Source organism: Meles meles, chromosome 6, assembly GCF_922984935.1.
Source record: "Meles meles chromosome 6, mMelMel3.1 paternal haplotype, whole genome shotgun sequence".
Taxonomy (NCBI): domain Eukaryota; kingdom Metazoa; phylum Chordata; class Mammalia; order Carnivora; family Mustelidae; genus Meles; species Meles meles.
The window spans coordinates 92,292,388-92,318,128 of NC_060071.1; the positions used below are offsets into that span (position 1 = coordinate 92,292,388).

At 37.9% G+C, this 25,741-nt stretch overlaps 2 protein-coding genes across 6 annotated transcripts in view; one reads left to right on the plus strand and one right to left on the minus strand.

Annotated features, from left to right (window-relative positions):
- On the plus strand, nucleotides 1-24,944 carry GEMIN2 (gem nuclear organelle associated protein 2). 4 transcript variants are annotated; one of them, XM_046008492.1, is made up of 11 exons: nucleotides 1-152; nucleotides 539-623; nucleotides 1,999-2,088; nucleotides 2,935-2,994; nucleotides 5,936-6,049; nucleotides 8,924-8,968; nucleotides 10,090-10,158; nucleotides 14,679-14,789; nucleotides 17,319-17,377; nucleotides 19,733-19,734; nucleotides 21,830-22,723. In XM_046008492.1, the coding sequence occupies exons 1-11, from the start codon at nucleotides 16-18 to the stop codon at nucleotides 21,976-21,978; spliced, it is 921 nt and encodes a 306-aa protein (XP_045864448.1). In that variant the 5' UTR covers nucleotides 1-15; the 3' UTR covers nucleotides 21,979-22,723. The 4 variants fall into 4 exon arrangements, with proteins under 4 accessions (XP_045864448.1, XP_045864444.1, XP_045864445.1 ...); XM_046008488.1 differs by lacking the exons at nucleotides 19,733-19,734; nucleotides 21,830-22,723 and adding an exon at nucleotides 24,414-24,940; XM_046008489.1 differs by lacking the exons at nucleotides 8,924-8,968; nucleotides 19,733-19,734; nucleotides 21,830-22,723 and adding an exon at nucleotides 24,414-24,944.
- The window catches only part of TRAPPC6B (trafficking protein particle complex subunit 6B), a 24,807-nt gene continuing 19,714 nt past the window's right edge, over nucleotides 20,649-25,741 (minus strand). The window contains exon 6 of one of the 2 annotated variants that reach the window (XM_046008495.1): nucleotides 20,649-21,337. In XM_046008495.1, coding sequence (XP_045864451.1) covers nucleotides 21,222-21,337 — 116 coding nt within the window. In that variant the 3' untranslated portion in view covers nucleotides 20,649-21,221. The remainder of the gene's footprint in view (nucleotides 21,338-25,741) is intronic. The other variant, XM_046008493.1, reaches the window with a different exon arrangement.

Here is a 25,741-nt window from a genome sequence, read left to right on the forward strand (position 1 = left end):
GTTGGGTTGAAAACCATGGCGTGGGTACCGGCGGAGTTTGCTGTAGAAGAGTTGATGCCCAGGCTGTTGCCAGTGGAGCCCTGCGACTTGACAGAAAGTTTTGATCCCTCCGTACCCCCAAGGACGCCTCAGGAATACCTGAGGCGGGTCCAGTAAGTGACTTGGTCCTGGAGGGGTGCGCTGGTCGTCCGCTCTGCCCCTGGGCACAGCTCGACCCCTAAAAATGATAAAGCCCCGCCTCTGTTTCCCTTCCCAGTCTAACGCGAGGTAGGATCGAATCAAGATCACTTGATTACTTCTTTTACCTGGGCGAGTGTTTATGAACGTAATTCTGTTTACCTATGTCAAGATGTGTACTTTCAGATTTCCTTGCTTTCAATCCAGTTAATTTCGGAAATATATTGTTAAATACGTCAACTGCAATTCTGTACTATTATTCTGATTTCGTAAAGAACCGTAGACATGGATCGCTCCTTTTACTGCCCATGAACAAAGCACCGCCGTAATCACATTTCTTGCATTTATTACTTATTTGTAGGATCGAAGCAGCTCGATGTCCAGATGTTGTGGTAGCTCAGATTGATCCAAAGAAGTTGAAAAGGAAGCAAAGTGTGAATGTTTCTGTGAGTTTTACCTTTTCCGTTTCCCCTCCCCCGCCCAAACGGAAAGTTGAATGCTTTTCCTATGGTATCTCAGTATGTCTATGATATATGTAAGATTTCACTATTCCCTGTAACACTAGACATTAGCTTGTACATTTTCCCCAAAAGGACAGTTGGCATTTACTGCCTCCAAGAGGTTTTCAGTAACGCTGGCATTCGTGGAGACTCCTCATACTTTAGGGCAGCCCTAAAGGACTCTTTAAATAGGGTATTTACGTTATCATTTATTTTTAGGGAACCTTTTCCCACTTGCTTTCATAATTATTCTTGGACTGGTGTTTAATGTTACTTAGTGTAGTTTGCAGGTTCAGAATTTGACTGGGTTTTGTTTTTTAAGAAGAGAAACTCAAGTATCTTACATTTTTTCTAGCTACTTGCACACCAGGAACATTTTTGTTCATTTATTTAACCAGCACATTTTTTATTAAGCGACTACGTTGTGCGGGCACTGGGAATACAATAGAGAATGAGACAGAAAAATCCCCACCCTAGTAGAGTTTACATTCTCCTGAGGAAGACAGTAAACAAGCAAACAAACTAAGTAATTATATATTTGTGACTATTGATATGAAGAAAATTAGCATGTATAATGACCAATAAGTAACAGGGTAGAGTTGTTGCAGAAGGCCTCTCTAAGGTCATGCTATTTAACCTAAGGCCAAAGGAGAGCAGCAGCTTTTAAGTGTTGATAGGTCCTTTTCCTTTTATGTTCTAAGTAATTTCTTTGTCTGGTGTTTATTATCAGGATATTGTAATTCAGATACTATACTGTTTCATATCATTTCTTTTCAGAAACTTTTAGTTGGATGAGAATGTCTTATATACCTAGCTTTTGAAATACACACTTTTATATCAAGGCAGTCTGTCATGAGTTTTGAACTGTATGCTGTGTTAGAAAGTTAAAGTAGCCTTTGTAAAGTCTCTTAGTATCTTAGATTATTTGAGTACATTCTTCCTATACCAAAATTCTTTAGTTTGGGATATATCTCTTCTGTTTCAAACTGGTGTTTTGTTTTGTTTTATTATACAAAGGTAGGACTAAATCATATCTTCAGGGCCCATACAATTTAGATTTCTTAGGTTAAAAATTCCAACTATGAACCATTCCAGATTGCTCTTATTGAAATGACTCTACAGGGATTCTTTCCTAATGCTTAAACTTGGACATAAAAAAGAGAAGGGCCTACTTTTTTGCATCTGCAAGGGTATAGTATCTTTCTTATATAACCTTAATCATTTATTACTCTTCATTTTGATCCTGCTTTTACTTTGTAGAGGCATAAGATTCTAATTATAACACCGTCATTGATTCTAATATTTATGAACTGATCTTAAGCTTTCAGGATGCCAACCTGCTCCGGAAGGATATTCTCCCACACTTCAGTGGCAGCAACAACAAGTGGCACAGTTTTCATCTGTTCGACAAGTAAGTGTACTTTAATTATTTAATCAAATTAAACCCCTTCCACCAGAGAAAGACTATTAATATGGTTTCACTCATATGTGGAATATGATACACAGCACAGAGGATCATGGGGGATGGGAGGGAAAACTGAATGTGAAGTCATCAGAGAGGGAGACAAACCATGAGAGACTCTTAACTATAGGAAACAAACTGAGGGTTGCTAGAGGGGAGGGGGGTGGAGGATGGGGAATTGGATGATGGGCACATCACATGATGTGATGAGCATTGGGTGTTATAAGCAGCTGATGAATTATTGAACTCTACATCAGAAACTAATGATGTAATATATATTGGCTGATTTAATTTTAAATAAAAAAAGAAATTAGACCCCTTCTACCTTCCTCCCTCAAGATTTATTTCTGTTCTTAGACTATAGTTGGGAAAATAAGATTCCTCTTCTTCTTTTTTTTTTTGGATTTATTTATTTGAGTGAGAGTGCACACACATGCAGGCAGGAATGTGAGTGGGGGAAGGAGTAGGCAGAGAGAATCTTCAGGCAGACTCCCCGATGGTCAATGAGTGTGGAGCCTGAGGAGGGCCTCAGTCCCATGACCCAGCAGATCATGACCTGAGTCAAAACCAAGAGTTAGTCACTTAACCGACTGAGCCACCCGGGCATCCCAAGATTCATTATTCTGAAGGATAAAGTTAAAATATTTATGAATCAATTACCAGATTATGATCATTAGACATAATACAGTTTGAAACCCGTCTTCCAAGTTTCAGGATTGTTAGGGTATTGCACAATTGTTTTCTTTTCAGGTATCCATTCTCTGAAGATCACTTGCCTAACTTTTCTTTCTTTAGAGTGTGATCAGGCATAGAAGTCACTGGAAATCACAACAGTTAGACAGTAATGTGACCATGGTACGTAAGTTTCTTTGTTTAAGTTGTATAGAGTGTACCTATTTGAAATAGTCCATATTTACTGCCATACTTTAAAGATTCACTTACTTAGTTTAAATTACTTTTATTCTTTTTCATTGACCATTAATAGAAATAATTCTGTTGTATTAGTAGCCTTAAAAGTAGTGTATAATCGGTAATGCAAGTTGTTAGTTGTTATTTTTATAACAGTTTTAATCCATAGAATCTTGAGAGACTTTGAATAGGTTCAGCCTCTACAAATTTTTTTAAAGATTTTTAATTAATTTATTTAACAGACAGAGATCACAAGTAGGCAGAGAGGTGGGGTGGGGGAAGCAGGCTCCCTGCCAAGCACAGACCCTGATGCGGGGCTCAATCCCAGGACCCCCAGATCATGACCTGAGCCGAAGGCAGAGGGTCAACCTACTGAGCCACCCAGGGCCCCAAGCCTCTACAGATTTTTTTTTTTTTTTTTAAGATTTTATTTATTTATTTGACAGACAGAGATCACAAGTATGCAGAGAGGCAGGCAGAGAGAGAGAGAGGAAGGGAAGCAGGCTCTTCACTGAGCAGAGAGCCCGATGCGGGGCTCGATCCAGGACGCTGGGATCATTACCTGAGCTGAAGTCAGAGGCTTTAACCCACTGAGCCACCCAGGTGCCCTGCCTCTACAGATTTTTAAGGGTTCTTCTAGACCTTGATTTTTTAGAAAATAAATGCATTTTCAGTATTTACAAAAAGATTGAATAAAGGCTTATTGGATTTTCCTTGTGAGGTAATGGTGCCAATACCAGTGACATTTTAGTAAAGCCTGTTGTGCATATTAGGAAGTAGTATTTTCTGTGCTTTATCAGCTTAGATATAATTTTCAACTTCAGGAGGTATGTTATATCTGGACTACTGAATAAAAAGGTGAGTTGGAGAAGAGATGGATACATTGTTCCAGATAAGACTTCTAACTTTTTTAGGGAGTCTGATATTCTTCCTGAGAATCACACAAAAGCTGTTTATGTTCAGAAGAAAAAATTGTGTGCAACCAGGGTTTTGCTCCCAGTTTCAGGCAGTTCATAGATTTCAGATCTTAGAAGCTTCCTCTAGGCAGTGCTTCCTAATATCTTTTACATGGTAACACCTTCGGATAAATGGAGGAGGCTGCTTGCATAGCCCTAGACTGGAGCTGAAAGCTGAGAAATTCAGTATATGGACTCTACTTGCTTCTTCATGCCAGTTGAAAGCTCTCCTCTAGGAAAAGTGTGAAACAAACTAACATCACTTGCCTAAGATCGTTTAACTCATAAAAGGTATAGCTGAGATTCAAACCAAAGTTTGGCTGTAAAGCTTTTCTCTGTGCTTTGAGGCCTCCTGGGAAAAGGAAGTGGAGGGAAAGGGGGTAGGTGAGTAGACATATTTTTTTCTTGCTCAGTATAAGGACTTTTGGGTTCATGCATACTAATTCAAAAAGAAGCAGCATCAGTAACATGACAATATAATTTTGTCAAAACTGTAAATGACTGAACATGATTGAATAAATTATGATCCATCAAAACAGTGAAATAGTAATACCATGTTCATCATGGCAAAAATCAATGTTATGTAAATAATAAAATGAAGAATTTTTTAAGTAGAGCACTCTAACAGTTTATTTAAAGCAACAAGGTAAATACAAACGTTTATTTACTGATTTAGTCAATCATTTATTAAGTACCTATTTTTAGTAATCAGGGTATTCAGTGTTACCTGAAATAGAAATAGTCTCTGACCTAATGGAGTAAAGGGAAAGGGAAGATACAGTGTTCTAGTACAGTAGGTTTTAATCTTTCAGGGGTCTCATGTTTGTCCTGAGAATCTAATGAAAGCTATTTATCCTCAGGGGGGAAGACTACACCTGTGCAAAGTAATGTGCAAATAAAATTTTTTGTCAGTACTTCTCCCCCTGGACCTGCATTTGGTAGTGTAGAATAAATCTATTCTTTCTTTGGTTGGACTGTCCTTTCAAGTATGTGAAGCATATAATTCTGTCTCCTTCCGTGGTATAAACATCCTTCATTCTTGTAAGTGTTTTTAGTGCATTTTTTCCCATACTAGCTTCCATCTTTATCATCCTCTTGAACAAACCCTTGTTTGTCAGTAAACAAAGTGTGATCCAAACTAAACACACCCCACATGATGTGTAACACTTGGGCACTGTATTAATTTGCTAGGGCTGCCATAATGAAACACCACAGACTGGGTGTTTTAGCAAACAGTGATTTATTTTCTCACAGTTCTCTAGGCTACAAGTCTAAGATGAAGGTATTAGCATGTTTCGTTCCTCCTGAAGTCTCTTTGGCTTGCAGGTGGCCATCTGACTATGTCCTCACATGGTCTTTGCTATGTGCACAGGCATCCCTAGTGCCTCTTGTTATGTCTACATTTCTTTTTTTCTTTTTTTTAAAGATTTATTTATTTTGGAGAGAGTGTGTGCACATGCGTTGGGGGGCAGTGGGGAGGGGTAAAGGGAAAAGGGGAAAGAGTCTCAAGCAGAATCTGCACTCTGAGCGTGGAGCCCAATGAGGGGCCTGAGATCACCACCGGAACATTAACCAAGAGTTGGACACTTAGCTGTACTAAGTGTACTGAGGTGTACTGAGCTGTACCACTCAGGCACCCCTAAATTTCCTCTTCTTAGAAGGACATTAGTCAGATGATGAAAGCCCACACTAAAAGCCTGATTTTAACAGAATCCATTATAAAGGCCTTGTCCAAATACAGTCACATTCTAAGATACTGGAGGGTAGGGCTTCAACATACAAATTTTGGGGGGACAAATTCAGCCCTAATAGGCACCGTATCTTTCTGTTGAAGTGGTAGGAATATAAAAGACTTCACTTTTTTATTATTATTATTATTCAGTTAAAGACAAAAACAACATAGAAATAAGTTAATTTTTTTTTTCTTTTAGCCAAAATCTGAAGATGAAGAAGGCTGGAAAAAATTTTGTCTGGGTGAAAGGTTATGTGCTGAAGGGGCTGTTGGACCAGCTACCAGTGAAGGTCCTGGAATTGATTATGTGCAAGTAGGTGAACTGTGGATAAACCAAAAGGGTTCTACTTTTGGTGAACGATTTGATACAAAGATTCTGAAACTACTGCCTAGGCCAAATCTAGTTTGCAGCCTGTTTTTGTATAGCCTCTGAGCCAAGAGTGTTTTTTTTTTTAATAATACTAAATTACTGAGTATATGGCCTGCAAAGCCTAAAATACTCTCTGGCTCTTTACAGAAAATCTTTGCCAACCTATGACCTAGTTAATTGGCTCTCTCACTTAAAAATGTGCAATGCAACCCAGTTTCTGAAACAATGTACTGTTACCTTTCTTTCTCTCTTTAAGATTTTATTTATTTATTTGACACAGAGAGAAAGAGTACAAGCAGGGGAAGTGGCAGGGAGAGGGAGAAGCAGGCTCACACAGAGCAGGAAGCCCAACATGAGACTCCATCCCAGGACTCTGGGATCATGACCTGAGGTGAATGCAGATGTTTAACCAACTGAGCCATCCAGGCGCCCCTGTACTATGACTTTTCTTAGTTGGGCTTTGTAGGTCTTAACTTTTAGCTATGTGATAACTTCATGAGTTAGATAGGATTCAGGGTTTTTTTTTAAGGATTATTTATGGATTATGAGTTTTGCATAGTCATGGAAACAAAGGAAAACATGACAAAATTAGGGGCTTGAAAATGCTTAGTAGATTTCATATTCTGGAGATGAAATTTTGAAGGTATACTTATATTTCCCATGGCTTTATTCTAATCATAAATCATGTGCCAACTGCTTCTTGCCCCCACAGTGTGTGTGTTTTTCTCATTTAAAAGTAACTGATCCAAAAAATGTAAAAGCTCTAAAAATTGCGACACCTGAGTGGCTCAGTAGGTTGAGCATTCAAACTCTTGATTTCAGCTCAGGTCTTGATCTCAGGGTTATGAGTGAAAGCCCCACACTGGGCTCCATGCTGGGAGTGGAACCTACTTTAAAAAACAAGCCAAAAAACCTCAAAAATCACTGAAAGCCCAGCAACCAATTAAAACAGAAAAAGCAGGGGTGCCTGGGTGGCTCAGTGGTTAAGCGTCTGCCTTTGGCTCAGGTCATAATCCCAGGGTCCTGGTATCGAGGCCCGCATCGGGCTCTCCGATCTGTTGGGAAGCCTGCTTCTCCTTCTTCCACTCCCCCTGCTTGTGTTCCCTCTCACTATCTCTCTATCAAATAAATAAATAAAATCTTTAAAAAAAAAAATGAGAAACACAGAAAATGCAAAGGCTATAAATAGCTCACAGAAAGAAAAATATAAATTGCTCTTATATGAGAAGATGCCATGTTCACTTACAATGGAAATATAAATCGTAACTCCACTGACCTGCTGTTTTTCAGATAACCTCGGCAAAGGAAATTTGATAGCTCTGTTAACAAGGGCTGGGAGGGGCACCTGGGTGGCTTAGTCCTTAAGCGTCTGACTCAGGTCATGATCTCAGGGTCTTGGGATTGAGCCCCATATCGGGCTCCCTGCTGCCTCTACCTGTCGCTCTGCCTACTTGTGCTCTCTCTATCAGATAAATAAATAAAATCTTAAAAAAAAAAAAATCACAAGCTGAGAAAATTGGTACTTTTATACATGGTGGTGAGTTGTAAATAGACTCAGATCTGTAAGCGAACTAATTTGGCCCTATTTTTTACACAATCTTTTTTTTTTTGGATAATACCCTAATGGATGTTATATTTACGAATGTATTCTAATTGGACAAAAAATTACAACTTAGCTTGTTATTACAAAATATATGAAAGTAAAATACACCGTGTGGAAGAACCATTTAAGGAGGCAGAGTAATGCATATCCTCTTAATTTTCTCTAAAATCAATGCTATTTTCATAATGAGGGCTCCCAGCATTAAAACTTCAAAATACTTTTTTTTTTAAAGATTTTATTTATTTATTTATTTGACAGAGACACAGTGAGAGAGGCAACAGAACCAGGGAGAGTGGTTCTGAAAGCAGGCTTCTGAGCAGGAAGCCCAATGTGGGGCTCGATCCCAGGACCCTAGGATCATGACGCTTAATAACTGAGCCACCCAGGAGCCCCTCAAAATACTTTTTTTTTTTTTTAAGATTTTATTTATTTATTTGACAGAGGGATAGAGATCACAAGTAGGCAGAGAGGCAGGCAGAGAGAGAGGTGAGGAAGCAGGCTCCCTGTTGAGCAGGGAACCCAATGTGGGGCTCCATCCCAGGACCCTGAGATCATGACCTAGGCCGAAGGCAGAGGCTTAACCCACTGAGCCACCCAGGCGCCCCTCAAAATACTTCTTAATTGAATCAGCTTAGGTTTGAAAAATTATTCTGAGTGCCCTTTATTCCTGAAAATGTTAGCTTTAGCTGCAAATTTTGAAAAAGTGTGTGCAGCATATGAATATATTATCAATAGTATCATAGTATTAGTTTAGGAAATTTCATATTTTAATTACTAAAGTCATTTTTTAATTTATATATTCAAATTGCAAAATATTTTTTGAGGCATTACCAACATAATAGTTGATAGAGTGTTTTATTATAATGGATAATGAAGGAATTTCCTATTAGTCATTCTTTGTTTTTAAAAATTGTGATAAGAAACTCATGAGTTTGGGAGCGCCTGGGTGGCCCAATGAAGCCTCTGCCTTTATCTCTGGTGGTGATCCCAGACTGCTGGGATCAAGCCCCGCATCCGGCTCTCTGCTCGGCAGGGAGCCTGCTTCCTCCTCTCTCTCTCTCTCTCTCTGCCTGCCTCTCTGCCTACTTGTGATCTCTGTCTGTCAAATAAATAAACAAAATCTTAAAAAAAAAAAACCAAAACTGATGAGTTTAAAAATAATGAAGCCCCTTTATAGTACCATTTAGTAAATTTCAGTGTCATTTTTCTTTCAGATTGGTTTTCCTCCCTTGCTTAGTATTGTTAGCAGAATGAATCAGGTAAAATCCATCCTATAATACTGATGTATGTATTTTGTTTTCAGTGTGTATGAGAGTATATAAACACATGCATTGAATGCTTAGAGTATCTAAGGCCCTGTCCTAACCTTGTTAACAGTTGTTATTTAATTCCCAGTACAACCCATGTTGAGAATTATTATTAATACTGAATTTTTATAGGTTAGGAAACAAAATTGAAAGTTAAGTGACTTGTAGATGGTTTCAGCAAGTTCTAATGGCACATTGGGATTTAACCCCAGTTTGATCTAATTCCAGAGCTCATGCTACATCATGTTGCTCAACTCTTCAATATATTTCAGTTTTAAGTCTTAGATTTTGGGGTTTGAAGTAAAACTAAGGTTAGATTGTTATTTCTAGTTCCAGATGTCCTATATATCCCATTAAGAATGAAATACATAATTTCTTGGATCAAAAGCTTCTTCACTCTTTTGGGATGAAGAACTCTGTTATCCATTTAAATAGCAGATGAGAAATTTGATTGTTTTGCCTTCACATAGCTTTGGGTACCCCTGAAAGATAAATTTTTTTAAGTGTCATGCTCTGTTGTAAATCCCATACTGGCTAATAGTCTCACTTGATCATTTGCATTAAAATACTGTAATCATACTAAATTCAATGAGTGATTTTTGTTAAGTGTCCAATTGTGCTTGAAGAAGTAAGAGAGTATTTTCAACAGTTTGATAAATTCTATCTATATAGCTTTAAAACAGATCTTTCTCTAGCTAACTTTCTGGTTATATTTTTACTTTGACTTAATGAAAATAACTTGAAGGTATTTATGCAAAGATTTTTTTAAGAGCCAGGGGAAATTTTCAAGTATTTTTAAACTAAATTAGTGGTTACAGACTAAATCCTCGGGTTTACACCAAGGTATTGATACTTGAAAGTATTTAAAAATATTTATCTAAAAAGCTTCTTCTCTCTGAGTGAGCCACCTAACCAAATTACTAAATACAGTCAGTTTCTCTGGAAGTCTAAAGAATGGGACTATTTTTAATATCAAAGTTACTTTCTAACTAAACTTAATGAAACCCATGTTGAACTTGTCTTTGTTTTATTACTAATACATTTCTTCTACCTCCCCGTTCCCCTTTTTTTAGGCAACAGTAACTAGCGTATTGGAATATCTGAGTAATTGGTTTGGAGAAAGAGACTTCACTCCGGAATTGGTAGTATTGCATCTTTTTATTTTTATAATGCAGAAAAAATTGTGTATAATTTATATATGAGATATGATTCTAAGATATTTATGGATATGTGTGTATTATACTTGTACATATAATTATGTGTACAATGCAAACAATGCTTGCTTGTAGTGAAATAAGGAACTTAGAGTAGAATACAAATCAATATTATACTTTATTGAGAAAGATTTGCCTTGGAAAAAGTCAACTAAAGAGTTTATTTATATCTTGGGAGAAGCAACTTACCTTACTGCAGTCCAATAACAAATAGATCACTGACTGACATCCAGTTTGGATATCCCATTATGAGTAGTGCTGGCTTAAATAAATTTGAAATGCATTTTCTTTTTTGTGTGTTTTGTGTATATGTGTTGTTTTCGTTTGTTTGTTTTTTAAGTAGGCTCCATGCCCAATGTGGAGCCCAGCGTGGGGCCTGAACTCATGAACCTGAGATCAGTCAAGGCCTCAGCCAAAATCAAGAGTCAGACACTCAACCTCTACTGAGCCACTCAGGTGCCCCAGAAACAGTGACTTTAAACATTAATTTTTTCCCCCTTAAGTGCACATGTTATATAGTAGAGCTTTAAAAGATTAAAATACAAAAATGAAAATCTAGTGATGATGAATATGATACTTAAGATACTTACCTAAGCTACTGAGATGAATGGCAGGCTTAAAAATTAATACATTATATGGCAATATTGGCTTATCTGTTTTTCCCAGCAGACTATAAGTTTCTGCAGGGCAAAGATTATATCTTATCCTTTGACAGGGAGCTTTGGAGCCTCAGATACACTCTTTTGTAAATATCCTTAGCTATAAAAAATATATGTTTCTAAAAATTAGATCTTATTTCAATGAATAATAAAATTTCTTACTAGGGTATTAAAATTTCTTACTAGGGTATTAAAATTTCTTACTAGGTATATAAAATGAATTATCTAATTCATTTATATAATGCCTAGCAAACTGATTTATTTGACCCAAACTGAAGATGAAAATGAGCTGTGAATATAAAACTATAAAGTAGAGGGGCAGTGCAGCATAATTAAGAGTATAGTGGATTGCTGGGATGTGAATCTCAGTTCTACCAGTTAGGATATGTGTCACCTTGAGCAGGTACTGAATCCTTATATGCTCCAGTCTCCCTATCTGTAAAATGCAAAGAACAGCTCATAGGTTATTGGAGGATTCAAGGAGTTACTATATGCAAAGTTCCTAGTGTAATGCCTGGCACACAGTGCTTGCTATTTTGTTGGTATTTGATATTGTTTTGTGAATTGGATTTTAAGGCCATGGTTAAGCATCCAACTCTTGAGCTCAGCCCAGCCCTTGAGATCATACGCCCAGCATGGAGCCTACTTAAAAAATAAATAAAAATAAATAGAGATAAAATCACTGTTTCTGATTCAGTGGGCACACATATCTTTTACATACTGTAATATGTTATTCTGGGTTTTTTAGCTCCAATTTAATATATATATTTCTATATGATAATGTAATTCACATAATTTCACATTGTCTTAATGTCTCATGGTTTACTTGGTTCTCTCATTATTGACCATCTGGGTTCTTTCTTATATTTTATAATCATGACTAAATTACAAACATTTATACTAATTTAATTTAATTATCATTTTCTCAGGATATTGCTAGAGTAGAATTATTGGATCAGGTTTTATAACCTTTTGTTAGATTTTGCTACATTGCTTTCCAAAAGGAATGAACCAGTTAATAGTGCCATCGGCAATGATTTCTTCTTCTTCTCTGCAACTCCACTTTAAAGTTGAACCATGCCATTTTTGTAGGTTAAAAACATTTGATTATCAGTAATTCCATATGTTCAATCTAATGATTATAATCATTTTATAATTTGCTTGTTTTCAAATTTAGTGAATTTACAGTAGTACTTTAAAGTAGATGTAATTTGTATTTCCTTGAATGTCAGTGAAAGTGAATATTTTTCCCCATCATAGGTATATTGGGCATACCTTCAATAGATAACTTTGTATATATTCATATTATTTGTTCATTGGAATCTGGATGTTGAACTCTAAATTCTACATCAATTCTTTCTCTCTGATAGTGACCTTTTAGCAGCATGACCTGACCTGTTTTCCTTCTCTTCCTTAAATCTTTATTTTATTAACTTTGTTGTAAGATTTTTTGGGGATTTTTTTAAAATTTCTGAAGATTACCCGAGGTAATAAGGTGATAAGTTTGGCTTTTCCTATTTATTAGTGAGAGCCTATTACCAAAAAGTAGCTATATTTGTCAGAGGAACTGATAGCTGGTTTACTAAATCTTAACCTAATGAATCCTTTGCTTCTACCCTTGGGTCGGTCTGTCTCTTAAATCAACGGTGTTCAATTCTTCTATCCAATTAACCATATTATCAGAACTTTCCTGTTGAGAATATCAGTGTATTAAAAACCTGTATTACAAAGTTTGCTTATCATAAGCCAGCAGAAGGAAAATGGATCTCTTTTTTTTTTAAGTGTCTTGATTACTTTAATTTCTTCTTGAGAAATAAATACAGCCTTATTTTTCATCCAAATGTGAAGGTATAAAAGAATATGTTCAGCTATTTTGTTTTGGGTTTTGTTTTTACATTTTAGTATTGCCACAGTGTGTTCACTGACTTTCAGAAAAGGTGCCTGTAAATATAAATCCATCCTAGACAATCAGTAGAGGTTTAAGAACCATTTGAATACCTAATGCCAGTTATATATGGTAAATGTAGCCCTGAGAATTTGAGCCAAGTTTAAATGTATAATAGTTTTTTTTGATGTAGAAGAGAATTCCACTTACTATTTATAAAAGAAACTTGGATGTGAATCTTTTGTTTAAGAAAAAGTCTTATTGATTTGGGGTAGCTTGAAGAGCTAATTTAGGTTGTTGCATGAATTGCTATGTAAATGTTGTTTAATATTCTTTAGGTTTCTCCAGAGTGATCTGTTGCTCAGAATAAATTCAGTCATATACACTGCTGGTAGAAATATAATTTAATATAATTTTGCTGGGGTACAATTTACTGATTATATCTTGGAAACATTTATGAACATACATACCCTTTGATCTACCGTTTTATTTCTAGGAATTTAGCTCAAAAAACCAGAGATGCTCTAAAATTTATGTTCAAGAATATTTATCACACTGTTTTTTATATAACAGCAACAAATTAAACCTGAGTGCTCAACAATAGGAAATTGGTTAATTATGGTGCATTCAAAATGGAACATTCTTTCCATAAAGATTTTAATTTAAGCTCCTATTGTGTTCCAACTCTAGGGGTGTCATATCTATCATTATACTCTCACAAAGTTTGGGGGAAGAAAGAATAAACCAGCAGTGACAGGAAAGTGTTTGGTTAAGGTGTATTTATATAAGTGTTATGTTGAGATTAATAACATTCCCTCATTAATCCCATTTAACAAAATGGGAGATACTTTTTATGTATTGCAAGTAAAGAAGATGGCTACACAAGGTTATTACCACGTTATTAGTGTTACTGCAATAATGGAACTTTATTTTTTTATAAGTTGTACATACAAATATGCTAAAGATAAAAATTAACACTTTTTTAAATTAGCAGAAATTTTATCTGGATGGGGTTGCAGTTGTGTTTTTTACTTTGTGCTCTTTGTATTCTTCAGTTTTTCTGCACTGGGTATTTCTTCCTTTTGTAATTGAAAAAAAAGAAACATTTCAAAAGAGGATGGGGATGGAGTGCCTGGGTGGCTCAGTGGGTTAAATGTCCGACTCTTGATCTCTGCTCGGGTCTTAATTTCAGGATCGTGAGTTCAAGTCCTGCATTGGGCTCCATGCTAAGCATGGCGCCTACTTTAAGTAAATATATAAAAAGAGTAGGGATAGATTGTTTCCCATGGTACTTAATAGAAGTATCAAAACATTTTTTATAATTTTTTTAAGATTTATTTTTTTTAAGTAATCTCTATTCCTTGCATGGGGCTTAAACTCACAGTCCCAAGATCAAGAGTTGCATGCTCCACCAACTGAGCCAGCCAGGTGCCCCTCAAAACATTATTTCATCTCGAGTATAGTTCCTTTGTACAGACACGGGGCAAAGTTATAAATTTATAAAATTATTTATCTGTATATCTGTCTATAAAGGGCAAAGGAAAAATATGTGTCTTAATTTTTGCAAGAATTATGAACATCTTAACGTAGTTTTCTGCCTAGAAATCAGGACTTCAATTATAGTAAGAATCTCTAAGATGAACTCTTTGGAACTAAGGCTATTTGAAGTGTCCAATGTCCTGTGTCTGTAGTAAGAAGATACAAAGATATCAGCTGGATGTCTAGATGATCCCTTTGGATGTCTAGATGATCCCTTGTTGTCTATATCCAAACATAATACAGTTAATGTTACATTAATTTATTCATAGCAAATAACCAGACACAACTTTGGACATTTTAAAAAAATAACTTAAACTTAGGGTACAGTATTTGCTACTTACTACATTTTCTAAAATCCTGTTTAGGGAAGGTGGCTTTATGCATTATTGGCTTGTCTTGAAAAACCTTTATTACCTGAGGCTCATTCACTGATTCGGCAGCTTGCAAGAAGGTGCTCTGAAGTAAGGCTCTTAGTGGTAAGTTACAGCTTACTATTTCAAATTGAAAGTGCTCATTGATTTATGTGGTGATAAAAAAAGATTACATTGAAATAGAAAAATGTGGAATATTTTATTAGTCAAGATTAGATTTGGCCACATAATTTTAAAAAGCCCAAAATAACAGTAGCTTAAATAAAGTGGACATGTTTTTCTTAGATAAAGGAAGTCTTCAGGTGGACAGAGCAAATCTAAGATGGCAGTAGCCCAGGCCTTTGAGTTCTGCTTCATGTGACTTCAGTTGCCAAGCTCACCTCATGGTCCAAGGTAGCTGCTGGAGTTCAGCCATTATATTTGGTTATAGGAACTAGAAAGAAGAGAAGGTTATCCTCTAACAAAGCTTCCCAGAGGTTTCACAAGCACATCTGGCTATATATCTAGCTCATTTAGCCAGAATTTAGTCACATGGCCATAAGGAACTATGGGTAGTGTTTACTTTTAGCTGGGGGACAGGGTGCCTAGGTAAAATGAGCTTCCTTTGCTAAATAGCAAAGGAAGACAAGAAGCTAGAGTGGTCAACTAACATCTCTGGCACAGTGATTGTTTTGAATTTCTCTAATCAGAGGCCTCACTAACTCATGCCTGCAGCATTATAATATAAATAAACTTTATGCCAGATTAAGTCCACCTGTGATTTTTTTTTCTTTCATCCCTCCTTTCCCTTCCACAAAATGTATACTCGTTCTCTATTGACTACTCAAAAATATTTTTGTTAAACCATGATATGGCCCAAACCAGCTTCTGTGGCTTGTACTCCAAGCAGAATATACTTGCAACTCAGTAAATATTTCACATGTTTTGTTCCTAGACTTTATTTCCTCTACAGAAGTGCCTTTTCACTTTTCCAGTCTGCATCTAAATACCATTTACTTTGCGTAATCTGGCTCATATTCTACCACTTTCTATGATACTCTCCCTTTTCCTAACAACTAAAAAGAATTTCTTCATCCTCTGTTTTTCTAGTATGCTTCATATTTTTTTATGGGCACCTTACACATTTTTCTTTCATTAAAATTAATATGGATATTTCATCTTCTCTGCTGTTAGCAGGTAATATGTTTTATTTAGCTTTGTTTCATATAGTACTTGACACATAGATTTGATACACTAACATGGAAGTGTGTCCCAAGTTTTGACTTTTTTTTTTTTTTTTTAATTTATTTACCTGACAGAAATCACAAGTAGGCAGAGAAAGAAAGGAGGAAGCAGGCTCCCTGCTCAGCAGAGAGCCCGATGTGGGGCTCGATCCCAGGACCCTGGGATCATGACCTGTGCCGAAGGCAGAGGCTTTAACCCACTGAGCCACCCAGGCGCCCCAGTGTGTCCCAAGTTTGAATTAACATGTGACATGTCTCTTACAGCATTTCTCGATAGGTTATTGTAACTTTATCCTGAAATGTATAAAATTAAACTTCATACTCTATAACACCACTTTGTAAAATATATAGTTCAGCAACTACCTCCATATAATTGAGAACCCTGATCTGCTGGACTATTTTCTGGTATGTCTTAGGCCAGAAGCCACGATTTCAGTCCTCAATTTTAAGTTCTTTAAAATATTTTTATGTAGTTTGTTTTCCCTACTGTGTAGTTAGGACATGGCGGCAGGGGGAGGTTTGCTCCCCTACTTGGAACCGGGAAAAATCTTTCTTCCAAGTTAGTCTCCTTTGAATCTTCAACTCCTTATTTCTTTTCCCTATTGAGGACTTTTCTTTAAAAGTTCATGTCAGGGCGCCTGGGTGGCTCAGTGGGTTAAGCCGCTGCCTTCGGCTCAGGTCATGATCTCAGGGTCCTGGGATCGAGTCCCGCATCGGGCTCTCTGCTCAGCAGGGAGCCTGCTTCCCTCTCTCTCTCTCTGCCTGCCTCTCTGTTCCTCCCTGTCTACTTGTGATCTCTCTCTGTCAAATAAATAAATAAAATCTTTAAAAAAAAAAAAAGTTCATGTCAGGGGCCACCTGGGTGGCTCAGTCATTAAGCATCTGCCTTCAGCTAAGGTCATGATCCCAGAGTCCTTGGATCAAGTCCCACATTCGTCTCCCTGCTTAGCGAGGTGTCTGCATCACCCTCTGCTTGTACCCTCTCTGTGACAAATCTTTAAAGATCATGTCAGATGTTTCTCAAGGGTTGTTAGCTCTCTGGTTTTCTCCTTTTTCTTTGAGGTTTTCTACTTCCATATGATTATTACTATTATCTAACAAAAGTTTCATGTTTTGCATCTTGAAATTTGTTTTAAAAATATTAGGGAGAGGGGCGCCTGGGTGGCTCAGTGGTTTAAGCCGCTGCCTTCAGCTCAGGTCATGATCTCAGGGTCCTGGGATCGAGTCCCGCATCGGGCTCTCTGCTCGGCAGGGAGCCTGCTTCCCTCTCACTCTCTCTCTCTCTCTCTCTCTCTCTGCCTGCCTCTTTGCCTACTTGTGATCTCTCTCTGTCAAATAAATAAATAAAATCTTTAAAAAAAAAAAATATTAGGGAGAATACTCTACATTTTTCTGATTTTTTTTTTTTTAGGACAGTAAAGATGATGAGCGGGTTCCTGCTTTGAATTTATTAATCTGTCTGGTTAGCAGGTAAGTAATCTGTGATTCCTTGGTTTATTATAGTGTTACTAATGGAAAATACTGTTTCCGTTTTCAAGCAGAGGAAATTGAGGTATAAGGAAACAATATCGGGGCACCTGGGTGACTCAGTGGGTTAAGCCTCTGCTTTCGGCTCAGGTCATGATCTCGGGGTCCTGGGATCGAGCCCTGCATCGGGCTGTCTGCTCAGCGGGGAGCCTGTTTACCCCCCTCTCTCTCTCTCTGCCTGCCTCTCTGCCTACTTGTGATCTCTGTCAAGTAAATAAAATCTTTAAAAAAAAAAGGAAACAATATCATATGGATCTCAATTCCCTATATTTCGAGTTGTCTCTATAAATAATGCTGCAGTGTAGATCCTTATATGTTATAGCTCTGTTATTTCCTAAGGGCAAACTCCTAGAAGTAAGTTGAAGGGCTTGCATGTATTTTAAAACTGAGATATTTATTAATAGTTGGCCTTCCAGAAACTCATATCTTTCTGTATTCCCATGAAAGTATCCGTGAGACTGCCTATCTTCTATTCAACACTGGGCATTTTCAATTGATACAAATATTTCCATTCTAATAACAAGAAGATATAAATTATTTTTATTTGCATTTGTTTAATCACCAGTGAGGGTAAAAAATACTTCATTTTATGGTAATTTTTTTAATTGCCTGTGTTCTTTATTCATTTTCAATTTGGACATATTTTTATTTAGTATGTGTTTGATTTCATTTCTTAACATTGAAATTCCACCTGGAATTTATCTAAAAACATTCTCATATTCTGAATTCGTGTGTATGAGTGTATGTGTGTATTATACTTACACATATTTATTTCAGATCTCTTTCTGGAATTGATATTTTTATACATTGGTCAGTGTTTGTTCTTTTAATTTATTTATTTGACAGAGAGAGATCACAAGTAGGCAGAGAGGGAGGAAAGCAGGCTCCCCGCTGAGCAGCGAACCCGATGTGGGGCTCAATCCCAGGACCCTGAGATCATGACCTGAGCCGAAGGCAGAGGCTTAACCCAATGAGCCACCCAGGTGCCCCCTCTTTTTTTTTTTTAAGATTTTATTTATTTATTTGACAGAGATCACAAGTAGATAGAGAGGCAGGCAGAGAGAGAGAGGGAAGCAGGCTCCCTGCTGAGTAGAGAGCCCGATGCGGGACTCGATCCCAGGACCCCGAGATCATGACCTGAGCCAAAGGCAGCGGCTCAACCCACTGAACCACCCAGGCGCCCCCCAGGTGCCCCTTTAATCTAATGCCAATACCTTTCTAAAGCTTTATATTATGTTTAAATATTGATAAGGGAAATAATCTGTGTCCATTATCCTTTCTCAAACAAGACACTTTTTCAGAATACACATGTACTCAACATACATTTTCTCAATCTATAATAATTATGCTGCTGGTGATAATTAATACTTAGCTAAGCACTTTGCGCCATGCATTTTTCTTAGTGCTTCATAATAGAAACTCATTTAGTTCTTAGAAGGTAGGTGCTGTTATCAATTACAGATGAGGAAACCATGGCAGAAAAATTTTCCTGCCATCACAGAGCTAGTAAATTGTAGGGCTAAGATCCAAAAACCTGGCAGCTTTGCTCCAGAGCTAAGCTCTGGACTATGCCCATATCAAAATACCTATCTCTTGATAATAAGGATTAAATGAGAGCCCTAGGCGCTATGTATACTGCGTCTTTAATCCTGCAGCTCAAGAGTTTTTTCTTTTACTTTCACAGGTGAAGATACAGGTTCAGAAACGTTAATTAGGGTTCAGTAAACTAGTACTGAATGGAATCAGAGACTTAAATATAACATCTGACTAGGAATCCACTGATATTTTATAATGTGCAATTATGAGAAAAGCAATATCAAGTAATTGGTCATGATTATTTTTTTTTTCCCTCAGAACATTATTTAAAAATGGAAAATAGGGACACATGGGTGGCTCAGTGGGTTAGGCCTCTGCCTTCAGCTCAGGTCGTGATCTCAGGGTCCTGGGATCGAGCCCCGCATTGGGCTCTCTGCTCAGCAGGGAGCTTTCTTCCTCCTCTCCTCTGCCTGCCTCTCTGCCTACTTGTGATCTCTCTCTATCAAATAAATAAAATCTTTAAAAAATCAAAATTAAAATGGAAAATAAGTTCTAGGCCAGAAAATTTACTTGGACTATGTAGGCTTCACATAAGAAAACCTGCAGAGGCACCTGGGTAGCTCAGTGGGTTAAGCCTCTGCTTTCTGCTCAGGTCACGATCCTGCTTCCCCCTCCCTCTCTGCCTACTTGTGATCTCTGTCTGTCAAATAAATAAATAAATAAATCTTAAAAAAAAAAAGGAAAAGAAAACCTGCAGAAGAGGGGTGCCTGATGGCTTAGTCAGTTAGGTGTCAACTCTTGATTTTGGCTCAGGTCATGAACTCAGATGGAACCTCATGTTGGCATGGAGCGTGCTTAAGATGCCTTCTCCCCTTGCCCCACAGAGCAGGCTCTCTAAAAGAAGACTTAAAGAAGATTCTAGAAAGTTTGAAAAAAGATAACATAGAGGGACGCCATCACATAAACATATATATTTATATATAAATAAATAAATATTAAAAAAAAAAAAGATAACATAGACCTTGACTCTTGGCAGAAGCCATCTCAATATAAGTATCAAATATTTTTGTCTTTTGTGGGTTTGCTTTTTTGTTGTTGTTGGTCTTGTTTGTCTTACAGCTTTAAAGCAAAAACTTCTAACTGATAGAAATACCTACTCAAATGAGTGGAATCCCATTCAGATGGGATTTAATAGCCCTATTACCCACCTTAATTATTTTATCAATGAAAAATGTTTTAAGCTTTTTTTTTTTTTTAAGATTTTATTTATTTATTTGACAGAGAGAGAGATCACAAGTAGACAGAGAGGCACGTAGAGAGAGAGGGAGAAGCAGGCTCCCGGCCAAGCAGAGAGCCTGATACGGGGCTTGATCCCAAGACCCTGAGATCATGACCTGAGCCGAAGGCAGAGGCTTAACCCACTGAGCCATCCAGGCGCCCCTAAGGTTCTTATTATGGAGATTTTCAAGTACACATGAATGTAGTAGAATAATACATGCCCCCTGCCAGCAATCTGTCACCCAAGTTCAACATTTATTAACTTCACCAGAGTGTTTCATTTATCTCATCTTTTTTGTTAATATATTTTATTTATTTATTTATTTATTTGACAGACAGAGATCACAAGTAGGCAGAGAAACAGGCAGAGAAAGGGGAGGAGAGAAGCAGGCTCCCTGCTGAACACAGAGCCCGATGTGGGGCTCAATCCCAGGACGCTGGGATCATGACCTGAGCTGAAGGCAGAGGCTTTAACCCACTGAGCCACCCAGGCGCCCTGTTAATGTATTTTAAACAAATCTCAGACATGTCATTTCTCCTGTTTTAGAGTATCTAAGTGATTAGGACCTTTTAAAAACATGACTCTAGTATTGGTATCATATCTAATAAATTTAATAACTCCACAATATTATGTGATACCTAGTTCACGTTTCATATTCCTTAATTGTTCCCAAAATGTCTTCACACATTTGAATTATTCAAATCAGGATCCAACCGTTTCCCTTTCCACACTAGCCAGGGAGAGGTTGGAGCACATGCTATTGTTCTTCATTCCCATGGTAACTTAGAAACTGTCATAATGTCCAGAGCCCTTGATATCCTGGAAATGAAGGAGAAGGATGTCCTCAAATTCCTTGCAGCAGGAACCCACTTAGGTAGCACCAACCTTGACTTCCAAATGGAACAGTACATCTACAAAAGGAAAGTGATAGTATCTATATCATAAATCGGAAGAGAGAGGCACCTGGGTGGCTCAGTTGTTTACGCATCCAACTCTTGATGTCAGTTTAGGTCTTGATCTCAGCTTAGGTCTTGATCTCAGGGTCAGGAGTTCAAGCTCCATGTTGGGCTCCATGCTGGGCGCAGAACCTACTTTAAAAAAAAAAAAAAGACCATCTAGAGAGAACCTGGGAAATGCTTCTGCAGGCAGCTCGTGCCATTGTTGCCATTGAAAACCCAATTGATGTCAGTGTCCTGGCATCCAGAAATACTAGCCAGCAAGCTGTGCTGAAGTTTGCTGCTACTACTGGAGCCACTCCCTCCTGCTGGCAGCTTTATGCCTGGAACCTTCACTAACCAGATCCAGGCAGCCTTCCTAGAGCAGACTTCTTGGTGGTTACTGATGCTAGGACTGACCACAGCCTTACACAGAGGTGTCTTACATTAACCTGCCTATGGTCACTCTGCGTAACACAGACTCTCCTCTGCACTCTATGCACATTGCCATCCTTTATAGCAATAAGGGAGCTCACTCAGTGAGTCTAATGTGGTGGAGTCTGGCCTGGGAAATTCTCTTCATGCTTGGCACCATTTTCCATGAGCACCCATGTGAGGTCATGCCTTATCTCTACTACTACGGAGATCCTGAAGAGATTGAAAAGGAAGAGCAGGCCACTGCTGAAAAGGCTGTGACCAAGGAAGACTTTCAGGATGAATGGACTGCTCCAACTTCTGAGTTCACCGCAGTTCATCTTGAAGTCACAGACTGGTCACAGTCAGTTCCCTTCTAAATGAAAACTGGAATCCTTAGCCTGCCACTGAAGACTAGCCTGCAGCTCCCACTACTCAGGCCACTGAATGCATAGGAACAACCACGGAGCAGTCTTAAGCTGCTCTTCCATCAAGGCAAACAAAATGGAAATAAGGTTGATGGAAAATAAGTAGGTGCTAAAAAAAAACAAAAACAAAAACCCAAATCGGGATCCAAGTGGGAAGCCTGTGTCTCCCTCTCCCACTGCTTGTGTTCCCTTTCTTGCTATGTCTCTGTCAAATAAATTTTAAAAATCTTCAAAAAGTAAAAGAAATAAAGGCTTGATTATTATATATAGGGTTTTGTTTGTTTGGCAAGACTCCATGGATGGTGTTGTACACATCAGGAGGCACATAATGTCTGGTTGTCCCACTTTTAGTATGAAGTTGATCACTGCATTCGGGTAAAGAATATTGCAGTCATTATTTTTGTTGATGCTCAAATTGTTCCGTGTTTGGTCAGTAGGAACCCATCAGATCATTTCTTGCGCTTTTTGTTCTATATAACCCTGGTGGTCTTTTATAACTTTTCTTCTTTCAGGTATGTCAAGATGGTTCAAATGTATCTTATACATTTCTGGCCCCAGATCTGGAATCAGTGTTTTTTCCCAGGAGTGCTGGTTCTTCTTTTAAAGTAGAAAATGGGGGGCGCCTGAGTGGCTCAAAGGGTTAAGCCTCTGCCTTCAGCTCAGGTCATGGTCTCAGGGTCCTGGGATCGAGCCCTGCATCAGGCTCTCTGCTCAGCAGGGAGCCTGCTTCCCTCTCTCTCTCTCTGCCTGCCTCTCTGTCTACTTGTGATCTCTGTCAAATAAATAAATAAAATCTTTAAAAAAAAAAAAGTAGAAAATGGTATTTAGAGTCCACAATTTGGACATTAGGGAAGTTAGCTGTTATTAGGTTGGTCATTGCCTTTAGGCCTTTTGGATGACCAGAGGTAGGAAGTGTATGTTTATTAGAAAGAGAAAAATGAAATCATGACTTCAAATTGCATTTTCAGTTCTGATTTAAGATGACATGATTTTTCTTTAAGCTATGTTTCTTTTTCCTCTGCTGAAAATTCTTGTTTCTAACATTAACAGTTATTGGCTTTATCCTACAATATGCACATAATAGTTTCAGAATAAATATACTAACAGTGTTACTGAAGTACAACTACTAAAATCAGTTTAAGAATTCTTTGCAGTTCTTTTGTCTCTGGTATATCTCACTAGGGACATATACCAGAACATCACATTTAAGATCACTTGAAATTATTCTTCTCTGTGTGGTTATGCCAGCAACCTTATAAAGATTCATTTGGTTGGGTTTGGGGATTTTCTTTTTTTTTTTTTTTAATTTATCTTGTTTTATAATTACATAGAATATTTACATTGTTCCAAAGTTAAAATTTTAATTCAGGATGCATTTGAAATATTTTAGAACCCACCTTTATCCTCTCTAGCCTTTCTCCCTTCTGTAGTTTTCCATTTTATTAATTTTTGGTTTATCCTTCCATTTACTGTTTCTTTCTAAAAGTATATATAAATCTATCTGCATTCCTACACATCCTTACAAAAGGTAGCATAGTAAATATACTATTTTTTTTTTAAGATTTTATTTATTTATTTGACAGGGAGAGAGATCACAAGTAGGCAGAGAGGCAGGCAGAGAGAGAGGAGGAAGCAGGCTCCCTGCGGAGCAGAGAGCCCGACGCGGGGCTCGATCCCAGAACCCTGAGATCATGACCTGAGCCGAAGGCAGCGGCTTAATCCACTGAGCCACCCAGGCACCCCGTAAATATACTATTCTATACCTTGTTTTTTTCACTTAATAAGTCGTAGACGTCACACTATATAGCAGTGTATTTTCCTCATTTTTTTTTTAAGATTTTATTCATTTATTTGACAGATCACAAGGTGGCAGTGGCAGTGGGAGGGGGTGGTGGAGAGTATGGAGCAGGCCCCCTGCTGAGTAGAGACCCTGATGCAGGGCTCTGTCCCAGAACCCTGAGATCATGACCCAAGCTGAAGGCAGAAACTTAACTCACTGAGCCACCCAAGTGCCCCTCATTTATTTTTATAAAAAAAGAGGCTTTGTGGTTCAGTTGGTTGGGCAGCTGCCTTCGGCTCGGGTTGTGGTCCCGGCGTCCTGGGATCGAGTCCCACATCGGGCTCCTTGCTCGGCAGGGAGCCTGCTTCTCCCTCTGCCTCTGCCTGCCACTCTGTCTGCCTGTGCTCGCTCTCTCTCTCTGACAAATAAATAAATAAAATCTTTAAAAAAAAAAAAAAAGCCTCAGTCTTCCACTATGCAGATGTATCATAGTTTAGTCAAGGAGTGCCTTTATTGATGGATGTTTGGGTTATTTGTGGTGTTTTGCTATTATAAGTAGTGCTGCTATTAATATTTTTAATATACATGAAATTCTCTTTTTTACTAGATATTTTGACCAACGTGATTTAGCTGATGAACCATCTTGATGTAGCTGGTCTCTCAGGGATAGAAGATACTTGTGATTAAGGCAGCCTGTGTCTGAGGATGTGACAACTCAAGTGCGAATTGAATCCCATCTTCAACATTATTTGAAAGGTCTTCCTCTTAACCTATGCATCTCAAGTTGACATTCAGAAGATAAATTATATTGATTTGAGTATCTGAAGTATTCTTTAGAAAATCCCAACCAGCCAGTTTGTGACAGAACAGTTCAAACAGTTTTCTATAATTACATGTTTTTAAAATAAATTGAGTGCCATTTATTGATGAAGCATCCTGTACAGAAACTGTATGATAAAATTTTAGAGATCATTGGTGCTTTTTCATTGTTTCTTTACATATATACACATAAACTCTTATTGAAAATGTGTTTTGCTTATTAAAATCTTGTTTCTTTTTTTTTTTTTTAAGATTGTGTTTGTTTATTAAAGAGAGCGTTGGGGCGCCTAAGTGGCTCAGTCGTTAAGCCTTTGCCTTCCACTCAGGTCATGATCCTAGGGTCCTGGGATTGAGCCCTGGGCTCCCTGCTCAGCAGGAAGCCTGCTTCTTCCTCTCCCCCTCCCCCGGCTTGGGTTCCCTCTCTTGTTGTCTCTCTCTCCCTGAAAATTAAATGAATAAACAAAATCTTAAAAAAATAAATAAAAAGAGCACACAAGCAGGGGGAGTGGCAGAGGGAGAAGGAGAAGTGGACTCTCTGCTGAGCCACAGGCAGTTGCTTAATGGACTGAGCCACCCAGGGGCCCCTTGTTTGACTCTTGAACAAAACAAAAGACAATGGATAGATGTCCTTAGAATTAGATAATCTTGGTTAAATGGCAAATGTTTTTATAGTCAGCAACAAAACTAATCAAATATTTTCCCTTTAAGCTCAATACTTTCTAACTGCTTTATTACACAAAACTTTTTCTTAAATCATTTTCTGTAATACCCTAATAAGTCATCTGTTTTGTCTGTCAGATCTCTTGCTCATATCACTTAGAATTTTTCTGTTTCTTTATCAGGTAGGAATGTTTTCTACTTTAACAGAAGATTCACATAGCAACAGTTTTTCAGTAGGGATTTTTCTCACATGCCCAGAAGTCAGGAAGAGCTGGCTACTGGCATTGGGTCAATGACCACAATACCAGTGTCTCTGAGAGTCTTGTGGCCTTTCCCTTATGGTAACAAGATGGCCACTGCAGTTCAAGGTAATGGGTCTGTATTGAACACCAGAAAAGAGGGAAGGACGCAGAGACTTCCACATCTGATTTTCTCATAAAAGCAACTTTCCCCAGA

What these genes read in the sequence shown, in the direction of transcription:
- GEMIN2 (XM_046008492.1), top strand. Translation starts at nt 16, where the DNA reads ATGGCGTGGGTACCGGCGGAGTTTGCTGTAGAAGAGTTGATGCCCAGG. An exon ending in TAGACAGTAATGTGACCATG is followed by an intron (nt 2,995 to 5,935) that starts GTACGTAAGTTT and finishes TTTTTCTTTTAG; the next exon opens with CCAAAATCTGAAGATGAAGA. An exon ending in CTGAAGTAAGGCTCTTAGTG is followed by an intron (nt 14,790 to 17,318) that starts GTAAGTTACAGC and finishes TTTTTTTTTTAG; the next exon opens with GACAGTAAAGATGATGAGCG.